At 45.7% G+C, this 14305-nt stretch overlaps 1 protein-coding gene across 1 annotated transcript; it reads left to right on the top strand.

Annotated features, from left to right (window-relative positions):
- The first annotated feature begins 427 nt into the window (after positions 1-427).
- On the top strand, positions 428-12683 carry LOC115396444 (uncharacterized). Its single transcript, XM_030102319.1, has 12 exons — positions 428-633; positions 2876-3009; positions 3365-3512; positions 4164-4237; positions 4453-4571; positions 5411-5498; positions 6310-6458; positions 6597-6681; positions 6766-6887; positions 8132-8281; positions 8368-12337; positions 12621-12683. Exons 1-12 carry the CDS (start codon positions 543-545, stop codon positions 12681-12683), a joined length of 5193 nt encoding a protein of 1730 aa, XP_029958179.1. The 5' UTR covers positions 428-542.
- Positions 12684-14305: the final 1622 nt, after the last annotated feature.

Below are 14305 nucleotides of genomic sequence, written 5' to 3'. Positions count from 1 at the left end.
TCTTTCTTTTTCCCTGTTTCGTCCCCATCATGATGATGATGATCCGGACCATGACAATGCGCGCGCCGCGCCGCGTGAGTCTGACGTCGCGTTCAGAGGAGAAAAACACAGACAACCTCCAACACCGAGAGGAGGAGGAGGAGGAGGAGGAGAGGAGGAGAGGAGGGGGGGGGAAATATTTAAATATAACAGGAGGAGGAATAGCGGGTGGTTGTTTTCAGAGGAGCGCTGATGTCGGGCTGAGGATGCACAATAGAGAGGCTCACACACCGTGTTTAATTGCGGATTAGAGGAGGAGGAGGAAGAGGAGGAGGAGGAGGAGGAGGAGGGGGAGAGCACAACAAGGAAGGAGAGGAGACGCTCTTTATTATTAGGAGAGCAGCCGAGAGGAGGAGGAGGAGGAGGAGGGGAGACGGAGACGGCAGCGTGAGCCCGGAGACAGCACAGACCGTGGCGGGGGGGACCGGGGAGCGGAGGACACCGACACCGACAGTCGGCCGCGGCGCTCGGATGGTGTTGTTGTCGCTCCGGACGCGGAGACGATGCGGCCCCACTGCTGGCTGATGGTCGTTCTGGCGGGGATCATGTCGTACTTGAGCCCGGAGAGAGCCCTCGGAGCGCCGCAGAGGGAAGGTGAGCGGAGCCGGAGGAGGAGGAGGAGGAGGAGGAGGAGGAGGAGGAGGAGGGTGCTGGAAACCTGTCAGTGATGCTGGAGAAAGGAGAGCAGAGGGGGGATGTAGTCAGTGATGAAAAGGCCTCTGGATGCTGTATTATCAGTGTGAACTGAGGCTCCGTCCTGTTTTTTTTTGTTTTTTTTTGCGGTGACTTGATGCGAACAGGAGCCAGGCTGATTGGGTGGCGGGGAGGGGACCTCCACATTTGCATGCAGTGATGATGAAAATATTAAAGGTGGGGGTGGAGGTGGAGGGCTGCCTCCATCTCGGGCCTCTCTCTCTCTCTCTCTCATCGATGACCCTTTTTTTAAAAAAATTGGCTGAAAGCGGCGGTCAGTGAGATACATCCTGTCTATAAATAGCCCCCCTCCTGACACCACAGATCATTTTGGCCTCTTAACCACTGCTGGCATCTTGAATCTCGTCGCAGGCTTCACTGTTGTGTTTGTGTAATGTGTGCAGTCATTGTACGGTGGCGGCGGCGGCGGTGGTGTATTGTTTTGATGCCGGAGAAGGCCCCGTGTTCGGTCCCTCTATTTATATGCAGTGTCTGTCTGGACATGTGTCTGGGGAGCGATGAGAGAATAGCTCTGCTCGGGAACCGGAGACACTGGAGTTTTGTTGGTGCTACATGTTTGATAAAAGGGCCACAGCACCAGAGAGAGCACGTTTCTGCCCCCCTCACCTGTTCTGAAGGACTGGTGATCAGCAATTATGATCAGCAATTAGACGCATTCCTCTGTGTTTAATGAGCTTGATCTCATTTGGACCGATTATCTATAATTTCTTTGGATTTTTTTTTTTTTTTTTTGAGTCCAGTGTGTTAATTTTGTTGTATTAGCAGCAGGCTGGGCCACTCAGCAGCCAGCACTCTGCTACACTGATGGTTTTCTATTCTGAGCACATCCTCAGGTATTTCTTCTTCTGACTGTGGAACAACTTTCTGTGAGCACCAAAACTAGGAGAATAAGCAAAAAGAAGGATTAAAGCCTCCATCGCTTAAAGTTACTCATGTAACTCAAGAATATCACTTCAGGTCTCAGATTTATTTATTTATTTTATTATTATTTTTGATGGGGGGGGGATGCTGATCCTGTTTTTACAATATTTATCAAGCTACTAAATTATTGAATGTGCTTTAAAATTTATGTATGCGGTGTTTACAATATCATGACCTTGTGAAGGAATGCATTTTTGGATTTTTATGAGGGACATGGAGAATGAAATTGAGACCATTTGAGCCAGTGCATTTTTAAACAGAACCTTTTGTCTTTGTAGCAGAGTTTCAATTACAATAGTCATGTTTTTAATTGTGTTTTAAAAAAAACATTTTTTTTTATGATTATAGCATCTATATTTGAAAATCTGTTTTGTTTACAAAGAAAAGAAAAAATGGATACAATGTTCATTTTTTATTTAATATTCATGTCCTTCACTCTGGACAGCTCCTCTTTGTTGTCTTGAGTAATGACTTGTTGGACGTGTTGTGGCTTTACATTATGGCTTCAGACAACACCTGAAGGGTATTTAACCACGCTGCCCTGCCCCTTTTCTTTTCTGCAGATGGTTCACTTCCCACAATCGACCACGTTGAGGTACAAATATCAAATGTCCCAATCCCTCCCTCTCTCTCACCTGAGTAGTTAACCTTCCTGATTTCAGTAATTCTTTCCAGTTTCCAATCCCTCCCTAATAAGAGCTCCTTATTTTCACCCAAATGACAACTCCAGCCAACCCTTCCCTGCTTCTTAACTGTGTTTCCTGAGTGGAATGCCGTTTCTGATACTTCCCCTCTCCCCATGCTTTTCTCCTCACTGGAATGGTATATGCTCCCGGGTGCTAACTTTTATTCCAGTCTCCGTTTCCTTTTACTGATTTAGACAATGGTTTTCGTCTTTAACTGAGTTTGTTTTCCTGCTTTTTTTTTTTCTTCTCCCCAAACCCGTGATGCAAACTGTCCATTGGGGTTCTCCACTGTGTCTCAAATGTGCAGCTAAGAAAATGCTCCAATGGTTTCCCTCTAAACAAGCAACAACATTTTACATTCTCCTGATTCGTTGACGTGTCTCTCTCTCTCTCTCTTTTTTGCTCCTCACTCTGTCAAACCTACCAGTGTTACAGCCTCTTGTAGAAGCAGAAATACCCTGAAATTCAGCGCTGAATCTTGCCTCCTGTGTATTTTCTTCCTGTCTCCCTCCCAGTTACTCAGACCCGGGCTGCATCCCTCTCTCCTCCACCTTACGTTGTCATCCTCATCTCTTGCTCGGGGCTCGTCTCTTTTGTTCTGCTGCTCCTCACCTGCCTGTGCTGTAAGAGAGGAGGAGTGGGGTTCAATGTAAGTCTTCCACATGTAAGAGATTTATTCACCTCTCTTTCTTTTCTTTGTTTTTGTCGCACAGTTTCTTTATGTGTGTGTGTTCTATGGAAATATAATCTCAGATTGTTAGAATTTCTCGTTTAGTAAAGCAGTGGATGTCTGAGCCTAATGACCAGACCTCCTTCTTTGTGGACTGTGTTTTACTTTGCCACAGCAGACAGTTTTAATATCCTCACAGCCGCCGCTTTTCTCTGTCTGCCCTTGATAGTCACTGCCAAATCCAATTTTATCTCAAAGTGAAAGAATATATTCTTATTCACGTTCATTATTATGCCCGCATTGTAACTCTTCTGTGCTGTCGTGGCTCAACCAGGAGTTTGACAATGCGGACGGGGAGGAATGTTCTGGCGGCTCCAGTCCCATCCAGGAGGACAGCCTGTCATCGTGTCCCTCGCTCCCTGAGGTTTACACCCTGCCAGTGAGAGACCGGCCCAACTGCAACGCCCTGCAGGATGGAGCAGGTAACAACCCGAGGCCACTCTCATTTTAGCAAAGCTTTACACCTCCTTTATGAAGCTCTGTCCGGCTCTAAAGTCTCTCGGTGTCTGCCGGCTGAATTTGCTGATGTGGGTCCATTAATGGTTTCAAACTGAGAGCAGAACCAGTAATACTGGACTCCCTATGGAGCCTCAGTGAAGTGGAAACAATGGTGTGCAGCAGGGCTCAGTGTGAGCTGCCTGACCTGGATGCTCAGGCACAGACGTCAATGATGCCAGCATGTGGACCACATGGATTTTTGTTTCAAGGGGGACTGTGGGGGGTTTTAGGGGTGGGGGGTATTTTTCAAAGCCTCTGTTCCCATCCATCTACCCATCCTTGTGTTCTGTAGTTGAACCCTTTGAATGTTTCCTTGGTGTTTTGAATTCTTTATTTTTCAGTTATAAAGTATATTTTAGAATAATAATGTTGTTTGTTTTTTTTTTTTAAATGTGTGAACATGATTTGTGTTGCTACAAACCAAAAACCAGGGTACTCTGTGAATACGGTTTCACTCTTGTCGGCTTTCAAAGCTAATTTCTGTTAGTCTATTAGTCTAAATTGTGCCAGCATGAACCGTCAAACTCCAATATGTCTTTAACCGCAGTCTTTTTGTTTTAATCTTTTCTTTACAGACTCCAAATCTCAGTGTTTCAAGAGACACACATTAAACTATCTCCAGGAGATTGGAAATGGTTGGTTTGGAAAGGTGAGATGATCCCATCAAACATCCACACATCAGAGTTATATTATGAGCTGTACAGAGAGATGTAATTCATAGGAGATATGAAAAACTGTCAGTTGCAAATTTGTATTTAACACTGAACACGAACCCGATGGCAGATCGCGGCTCAAAATAGTTTTTAGAGCCAGCCTCCTCCTGCTGGGCGCCCGCCCATGCTGCTGTCCATCGATCTCTCGCAGGTGATCCTGGCCGAAGTGCTGTGTGACTGCAGCTCCTCGCAGGCCGTGGTGAAGGAGCTGCGTGTCAGCGCCAGTCCTCTGGAGCAGAGGAAGTTCCTGGCTGAGTCGGAGCCGTACAGGTGAGTTAAAAAAGAGAGACTTTTTTTTAAGGCTTTGTAACATTTAGTGAACAAAAAGCACTGCAGGCTCAAGTGGTGGTTATGGAACGATGATAAATATAGAGTAACAGCACCAAAGGAAAGAAGAGGATTGAAGTGAGTGACTCAGTGATGTCGGTTGCACAAGAATATCTTGCTTACAAAAATCACACTTTGACTTGCAGTTTAAATATTAAAGGTAAAAGATGAATATTTGATTAATAGTTTAGCTAAGTTAAATGAAATTTTTTCAGCAGATGTTAGAGTACACTCAGGAAAGGCATGACAATGCTGGAAAGCACATTTGTAGTGATTTAAACACGTCTTTTTTGGGGACAAAAGACATATTTTCATTTGGTCTGTAATTTGGTAACGACAATTAACAATATGAAGACAAAATCATGCCTGTGTATTTCATGCACACAGACATTAAAATTGGCTTCAGTAATTTATTTTAAAGCCACACATAGTTTATCTGCAACATTACCATTATAGCCATAATCTTAACTTCTGACCTCACATAGACATACAAGACCACACACACGCACTCTGGATTCGTCAAAGGGCAGAGCTGACTGTTTTTTTTGTGTCATCCCGCATCTCCGTAGCACAACCCCACTTCAGAAATCACACAAACACAAACACACACCCACAGGGAGTCATTTCCACTCGCGTTCGCTTGCTGTTCACACCGTCTGTTTCTTCTCCTCCCACCGAGCGACAGTCTCTCCCCTTCGTCCTGTTGCTGTGAAATCTTTTCACCTCTTGCATCCCAGATGCCGTCACGCAAATATCAACCCATCTAACCGCCTTTGTTTCAGGAGCCTCAAGCACCCCAACATCCTGCAGTGTTTGGGACAATGCAGTGAGAGCATCCCTTTCCTCCTTGTTATGGAGTTCTGTCAGCTGGTGAGGACACATGTGGATTCTTCATTTTGTTCCAGACGCTTGACTTTAAGTTTTGTTGTCATTTTGTTGCAAATTTGTGCAAATTTGAACCGTTATTGTCTCATTTTGTTCGCATAATAATGACATCAGTTGTTTTACCTCTCCTGACATGTTCCACCTTTGGTTAATAATTGTGATTTAATGACATCAGAAAGGTGCTGTAGGGTCGTTGCACCCGCTTTTAACACCATTTCACGAGGGCAGCTCTGCATCTCTCTTCAGACAGAAAATTAGGTGTTATTATGAATTATAGATGTTCCAATGCCTCTAAAAACTGTTTTGCATCAGTACAATGGGTTTGTTTTGCCTCTTACCCGGCTGGCCTAATCACTGACTGATTAAGAAAACTGCGAGTGAACTCTCAGGCCAAACAAAGACACAAGCAGATCAATTACAGCAGCACAGTGAGGGAAGTCAAAGCAGACTGGAGCCCTCATATGCTGCCATTACCCTGTGTGAAAGTCTCCTATTGTCCTTCCCCTGCAGATATTTTTTTTTTATCCTTTTATATTGTCCTCATTTCATTTTGTTGGCCTTCCTGTAGCATGAAATAACTAGTACAAAGGCTGCCGGCTCATTACCATTCCCCCTGCTGCTTTTGAAGCTGTAAAAGTGCCTAAAAATGGGATGAATTTACTGCAGATGTCACAAATATCACCTGCACCTATTGAGTGTTGCTGCAGAGGAAAAGCGCTCGGCACTCACTAAACCTGCTCCGACTTATTCACCACTTACTTTTCACTATTTCCATTACTGTTGCTTTGCGATTCAGGGTGATCTGAAAAGGTATCTGCGAGCGCAGCGCAAGTCAGACGGGATGACTCCAGACCTTCCCACCCGAGACCTCCTGACTCTTCAGAGGATGGCTTTTGAGATTACCTCAGGTCTGCTGCATCTTCACGAAAACAACTACATCCACAGGTCAGTCATGGCTTTCTCTCCTTTCATCAACATGCATCTGTCTGAAAAACACAATTTCCTTCCAATAAAAATAAAAGGTCTTATATATCCACACTAGGTGAAGTGAAAGTAACAAGAGTTTTCTGCTCCCCACTGCAGTGATCTGGCTTTAAGAAACTGCCTGCTGACCTCTGACCTCACTGTTAGGATAGGTGATTACGGCCTTTCACACAACCATTACAAGGTATGTGGATTTCTTAAAACAGGTATTAATGCTGATGGAAGTTAGATTTCATTAATATATTGAATTCTTTGTGTCTTTGTGAAGGAGGACTATTACTTAACTCCAGACAAACTGTGGATCCCGTTACGCTGGATTGCTCCCGAGCTGCTGGAAGAGTACAGAGGATCGCTCATCGTTACAGATCAAACCAAGACCAGCAATGTCTGGTAAGTTTTAAATACTATATCTGTGTGTGTTGACAAAGCTGCTGAAAACTGTTCATGTTGATGGATAGTGTTTGGAGATGCTTTGATGAGACTTTTTTTATTATTATCTTGTTGTTTGCTTTCATGCTTGTGATAGTTTTTAATTTTCTTTAACTGTGAAGCACTTTGACCTTCATGTTTGCATTATAAGGTGCAAAAGGAATAAGGTTTGCTTTTTTCTAGTGATCTATATGAAGTCCAAATATAAAATCAATAATAGGCTGCAGCCAAGCTGCTGAAAGTAACACAAAGAGCATCAGATAGAAAACTGTCACATCAACAGTGAGGCTCGGATGATTCGACAGTTTTCAAGTTGTTGCCACTTTCTGCCCCATGACAAATTTGAATTAATGGTCATTTCTCTGTAAGACAGATCAACTAATTTGATCTATATTAAAGAGCAAGTTTTGTGCCTACAATTGAATGAATAATATACAGTTATTAACAACTTATTTGGCTAGTAATTGTAAACTAGTAAATAATTAGAATGATGTTTCACAGGCTGTTGTAATAAACCTCTTTGGCACCAACACTGCTGATGAGCAGTGACTGACTGTAATTGGTTGTATATCTAGTATATATCTTATTTATGCCAGCCTTTAAAGATCTTTGCAACACCTCGGCAGCTGGCTTTGACTTGGACGTTGGTTTGGGTGACAAAAAAACAATCCAGACATAAACTAAAAAACCTACTTCTTTCAATAAATCGGCCATTGTAAGAGAGAAATGTTTAGTGCATTAAATCAAAGGCAGTCATCCCACAAACACGTCATAAGTAATGATAAAGATCAACCTGATCTTGCTCTCAGTGAGTTAAATAGTCCATTATCGTCTGTCAGCAGTCTTGATGCACCAGGCAGGCCTGTTAAATCAGGAGAACTGATGCTATCATGACTGGATAATGAATGAATGACTCAACGATCTACTGTTTCACACATTTTACTGAAGTAACTAACATGGAAAAGTTCAGGCAACAAAAACTCTGGAAGACAAAGAGTGCTTGTATTCCCTTTCAAAGTTTTTTTTCTCTTAACAGCATAATGAAACATTTTCTATAACTAGCAGAAAGGGGTTTTGATGATGTCTCACTTGAAAGTCGAAGCCTTTTCTTTGAAAGGTGCAGCTGTAGAAGTATTACATAACAAAATGTCATCTGTGAACATTAGTCTCTCACCTTTTCAACCCTCCTTTTTTTTCCCTCCAAGGTCCTTGGGAGTTGTGATATGGGAGCTGTTTGAATTTGGCTCTCAGCCCCACCGACACCTGAGCGATGAAGAGGTGCTGACTTTCGTCATAAGGGAAAGACAGATCACGCTGGCCCAGCCCAGACTCAAACTCTCCCATGCAGACTACTGGTCAGTACTCATCCACAATTAGTATTCTGTAGAGATAGTTATAATATAAATGTACAGCAGTAAGTATCCGTGCTTTTTGTCTGCAGGTATGAGATCATGCAGTCCTGCTGGTTACCTCCATCACAGCGCCCTTCTGTAGCAGAGATATTCCTCCTCCTCTCCTCCCTCCTGGCTGCCGAGCAGGGAATGGCACGAGGGAGTGTCGGTGAAGAGGACGAAGAGGATGAGGAGTATGAGGAGGGCAGAGGAAGGAGAGGGGAGAGTGAGGAGTCATTTGAAAGACGCTGGGACTTGCTCCGTCCACCTGCTTTTCAGACTGCAGCAAATGAGCGGCAAAGAGAGAGAGAGTATGGCAGGGACGACAGAGACAACTCCTACCCCCTGCTGGACCCTGTGGGGAACTGTATCACCCCGTCCTCATCTGAACTGGACGACATCCTGACCGTCACTGAAACTAGCAAAGGTTTGAACTTTGAGTATTTTTGGGAGAAGGCCCACGCCAGACGGGGCTACAAGCCTCTACCTCCTCCCCAACCGATCCCAACTGTGAACAATAACCACAGACAGTCTTTGGACACTCCTACTGTGGTCCCGGTGATAAGCGCTCGCAGTCCCTCCCTTGCCAGCGAGTACTACATCAGACTGGAGGAGCACACGCCTCAAGACAAGTCACCAGCCCTGAAAGGGAGGGCACAGTCCTCTTACCGTTCAGATTCAACTTGCCCCGGAGACATGGAGCTGGTGGAGATCCGTAGTGGAATGTTGGGAAAGGAACGAGTTCCTTATTGTTCTTCTGACAAGTGTGGAAAGGGTCTCCAGACAGTCCGATCGAGCGAGGTTCAACTCCAGGTGCCCAACACCGGCGTGGCTGAATTCAGAGACACCTCGAGCCGAGTGACTGACTTCTCTGTAGTTGATTTAGGTGATGATGATGAACTGGATAAGAAAAAGAGCAGCGAAGCAGACAAAAAGTTGTCCACAAACTCGCAAGTTCCAGTTCTGCCCCCCAAACCTCGCTCCATGTCCATGTCATCAGCCAACCACCTCCACTCACGCCCCCTACCTGCCCCGCCACTGGGATACAGAGGCCTACCCCACTATACATACAGTGGGAAAATTGAGACAGACCCACATCACATGAGCGCCTGTGGACCTTCGACCACCTTTGACCACCTTGGGCTGCACCGGTCCCGACAGACTCTTCCCCCGTCGCCATCCCTCTCCCCCTCTCTTCCCCCGTCAAGCCATCCGATTTACCCTCAACCTCCCCAAATGTGCCCGCCGCCTCTCCCTCCCCACTCCAAAACTCAGAGGAGTTGCACCAGCTACAACACAGCTGACTCTTACTTGAACTACAGTAAGCTGCACATGCAGAGAACAAACAGAGACCCGCTATCCTGTGACTTGTCCGACAGAGAGAGTGACGCCAGGCATGCAGCATCACTGCACACTTCCAAGGACTCTTCTCATCCACGCGTGAAAGACTTTGACTCTCCAATTCGACGAGAGAACCCTTTGCGCCCTATTTATCGAAACCTACCCCGCCCCCAGCCCACAGACCCCCAGATGGACAGGCAGTCGTCATCGAGTCCCACCTATTCCGATGAGGATGACTCTCCTTTCATGTCTCCAGAGAGACCTGGCAGTGGGACTACTGTTCATCACTCCAGCCTGTCTGAGGACGCAGATCCGGTCGCTGGTGAGCTTTTCTCCAGAGGAATGAAAAGGACTCAGTCACGCCTTGACACTATCCTGCCTGCTATTTGGAAAGAAGATGCTGAGCTGCAGGCAGAACGTGTGGCCGCAGCCAAGAAATCCCCTATGCATTTGTTTCTGACGGAAATATCAAGCATAGCAGAGTCCGGGGAGTCCAAGTCAGAGACTTCATGGGAGAAGGAGAAGGAGGAGAAAATTGATGGTGAAAGGTGGGGAAACTTTGTGTTGCCCAACAGGGGCATGCGCCGCTCCCAGTCTCTGATCACAGAGCTGGGCTCAGGAGGACGGTCATGGGAACAAGAGAAACACATAAACAGAACACATGCAGAGGATGACAACACAGTTTCTAAAGATTCATTCCAGGGGGACCTTTTTCTGACTGAGATTGACACGGGAAGAGACACGGATATGGAGGAAGTATCAGATAATGATACAGTTAAATACCTTTATCCAGCTGGATCTAGACTGCGGCCCTATGTCTGTGCTCCTGGTCTTCCCTCGTACACAGAGGCCGAGGAGGCTTACTCAAAAGGTATACGGCGATCACGCTCTCTCCTGTCCGAGATCACAATCGACAAGCAAGAGTCTGAAATGCATTCAACAGAAAAGGAGCCACGGAAAACTGAAATGACCAGGGAGGAGTTCCTGAAAGAGATTCAGTCAGCAGAGACATTTCTAACTGAGATCATATCAAGACAAAATACTGCCGCCAATAAAAAGGACACAGATTCATCTTACTCCCCTACTCCACTGTCCCCAGAATATGAGTCCATATGCATTGATCCAACCTCTGCTCAGACTATCAGATTTCAGTCAGAGAGTTCCATACGAGCAACAAACAAAGGTAAAGACGATACGCAGACCGAAGCCATCTATGCCCAAGTCACAAAGCGAGCTAAGAAGAGTGAGATAAAGGTTTCCATGAGACCAGAGATCCCGGTTCTTCACATTGGATCACAACCACTTAAACTGGATAGCCAAGGAAAGAATGCTGACCACTGCCAGTCTGGCGACTTTGTGTTTTCAGAAATCATGCCCAAAAATGGTTTATTGCACAACCAAACACCCACATGTCACGAGGAGGAGGATTGCTCGGAAGGTCCTGCTTTACCTGCCAGAGGAGAGCAAACGGATCTGTTAGAGTCCTCTTCAACTGAATCCAGTGAGAGCGCGAAAGATTCCAACACTGTGATCCTGCATGAGAGCAAAGCCCTCATTACAAATGAAAGTGAAAAGACTGTGGTTATTGGGAATGGCGAGATAATGAAAGATGAGCTACAAGCTCGTAGCCCCGAGAGGGGAGATCAAACACATTCAAAAGCCGATACTGCTTCACATGACCCTGAGAAAACAGCTGATTTGGAAAGCTCTAAAAATGAAGGTTCTCATGGTAATGAAAGCTTTGCAGACACAAAAAGGCAGAATTCATTCCAGCATAATGACTATGATCAAGAAAAACATTGTCATGTTGCCCAAAAGGGACCCACTCAAGCAGCCACTCCAACCACACCAGATTGTGACCCTTCTTCGGATGTCTCACTCGTCACCCCCACAGACTCAGTCCTGTCGCCTATGACTTCCAGCTCAGCCGACTGCCTCACACCTAGTGACTCATGGACAGGAGGAGGAGGGAACAGCGGGTGGCGGGCGCTTGGAAATGAAACGCCACATCGAGATTCTGCCTATTTCTCAGACAGCGACTGGGAGGGTGACGGGATGAACCGCAGAAGCAGTGATGGGCTTATTGCCTCAAGGCCGAGCAGCAGCCGAGGAGGCGACCGGGGAGTACTGACGGGCATAGAGGAGAAAACCGAGGAGGAAGGAGAAACGGCAGAAAAGAGCCCATTACGAAACTGTATACACCCGTCATCAAATCAGACAAAACCTGTAAAATTGAAAACTACAGAGATCTGCGAGGAAAAAGATTTACTACATGAGAAAGCTCCTGAAAATAATGTGTCTCACTTCGGTAATGAAAAAGATATGTTCAACAAAGGGCTGAGGTCTGTACAAAGAGACGATTCTGGCATTTTCTACAGTGATAGCAAAAACTCAGATTCCCAGGCTAAAGACTGTGTTGAACTGATTGATAAACTGTTTTCAAAATTAGATGATAAACCAATGAAAGGGCTCTCCCACAGCGGTGGGTATGTGATAGACAGTCACTACACAGATGGCATTGTCTCTCAAATAGCAAATTGCAAATATCAAGACTCTCCGGAGAGCAAGCTGAATCTGGACTCCAACAGCTGTACTGAGACAAATAGTTTGATCAAATCTCCAGGTGTCAGCCAGACCAAAGATTCCATGTTGAAACCAGGCAGTAAAGATATCACAAGTGTAACTGAGACGGAAAACAAACCCTCTACACTGAATTCTATTGAATCTGGAAATGAAACTGTGGAATCAGTGTCAATAGCCTCAGAATCCAGAACGCCTAAACTGTGTGGCATTCAGTCCAGTGATACCAAACATGACAAGATCCTTCAGAATGATACTGGGAAACCTCTCGGTGGAGTGACGGGTCTTTGGGCTGAACGATTTGTAGAGGAACCTGAGAAATGTGAACTAAAGCCTGGCATAGACCACAACGAGCTCGGCCTCCGAAATCTTCATTGTTCAGACGGCAGCGAAGACGGGAGCTTCAGGACGGAGACAGAGGAGCAACACGCCGCTGCAGAACTGAGCAGCGCAATAAAGGAAAAGTCTCCTCTGAGGGCAACAGCACACAGTACAGACTCTGATGACAACGCAGATAAAGACTCTCGCGAGAGGCTGGATGTCAAAAGCGAAGAGTTGTGGAGTGCTTTGGATGAGGATGAGGAAAGACCACGATCAGGAGTTGTGAAAGGAGAGCTGGACTGTCACCGCTTCTCTCATTCAGGAGATTTACACTTGTGGCCCGATGAGAATGACCAGTGGGCTTCTCCAGAAAAGAGGCACCAGAATGAGCTCAGATCTGAACTTTTCTCCGGGTTTGGTAATCGGACATGGGAAGTTGGGGAGAGGCTTGTTGTGGGAGAGGAATATTGGGAGACTGAGGAAAATGATGAACTTGCTGGAAGTGAACCTCACCCTGCTATCCTGGAAGGTTGTGAAGAAACCTGGAACAACGAGACACAAGGACTGAGAAGTACCCATCCTCTGAAAGAGCTGTGGGACTCTAAAGATACAGATAACCATAATCAGACATTTGCAGATTTACAACAAGAGGAAAATATTGAAAACCTTGGGGAAATTGAGAGTTTCACTGTAGCCCCCAAACGACAAATTTCATGTATTGAAGTTGAGAATATTGAAATCCCAGAGGCAGAGATGAGGAACCGAGATGACAGGCAGGTTTCATCATGTCCGAGTGGAGTCCGGGACAAGGAAGGTCAGACTGACAACACAGAGCCGGAGGAGAATCAAAATTTCAACAAATGGCCTCAGAATCAAATTTTTAACACCCAGGAACAGACATCAGCAGATCAAGAGGATACCTCTAATTTAGAGAACTACTGCAGCCAGACTTTAAAGCACGAAAGCTCAAACACATCTATCTGCAACACTGAATCTGTTGAATTAAGCTTAAACTCAGAGGCTGGAATTAGACCCTTGCTTGATGGACAATGCGTAGGAGAAAGAATAAGCAATGTGACGACAGAGGGGGATGATAACGACCTTCCGCTTCCATCCGCTCCCGTTGACCCTGAGCCACAGAATGACATGGATCAGTCATTTCCGCAAGTAGACAATTTCAGCTCCGTAGATTTTCCAAGTCCTCCACCAAGCATAGATCTGGATGTGCAAGATGATAAATTGGAGAGCTTAGATGACTCTTTTCCTAGTCCACCACCATCTGTTGTAGAGGAAGACGAGTTTATTAGTCACATTAATCTAGAAGACTTTATTGCCAGTACTGAGACAAAGCAGTATATTTCTCCTGCACACAGCACAGAGCCGTGCTTTTCTCCAGCTAACACAGATGCCTTAGAGCCACCTCTGCAAGAACCGCCACCTGCTGCAACTCAGAATAAAGGGATTTCAGCCAACTTGAATATCCCCGTCGTGCGTATAACGCTGAGTGATGAGAGCGACCTTCTGTCCAGCACAGAAATTCAAGAAGACCATGATATCGTGTCACAGAAACCATCACCTGCGGTGACCCCCACAGCCCAAAGTCCTCTCAACAATCTCCCAGAGCTGTTGATTTCTGAGTGGAAAGACCTGGACGAGGAACCCCTGGAGGATTTTGAAAAATTGGAACAACTTTGTTGCATTTCTGGGGATGAAGAGGAAACTCTGGGAGATCTTTTCTTGGGGAAC

Source organism: Salarias fasciatus, chromosome 11 (assembly GCF_902148845.1).
Source record: "Salarias fasciatus chromosome 11, fSalaFa1.1, whole genome shotgun sequence".
Classification (NCBI taxonomy): domain Eukaryota; kingdom Metazoa; phylum Chordata; class Actinopteri; order Blenniiformes; family Blenniidae; genus Salarias; species Salarias fasciatus.
The sequence above is the reverse complement of the archived record's forward strand: the minus strand, read 5'-3'. Positions and strand labels throughout refer to the sequence as shown.

Bases quoted from the DNA above. Each gene is read 5' to 3' on its own strand.
- LOC115396444 (XM_030102319.1), top strand. From the start codon at position 543: ATGCGGCCCCACTGCTGGCTGATGGTCGTTCTGGCGGGGATCATGTCG. The intron at 634-2,875 runs GTGAGCGGAGCC...TCTCCCTCCCAG, and splicing joins CGGAGCGCCGCAGAGGGAAG to TTACTCAGACCCGGGCTGCA. The intron at 8,282-8,367 runs GTCAGTACTCAT...TTTTGTCTGCAG, and splicing joins CTCTCCCATGCAGACTACTG to GTATGAGATCATGCAGTCCT.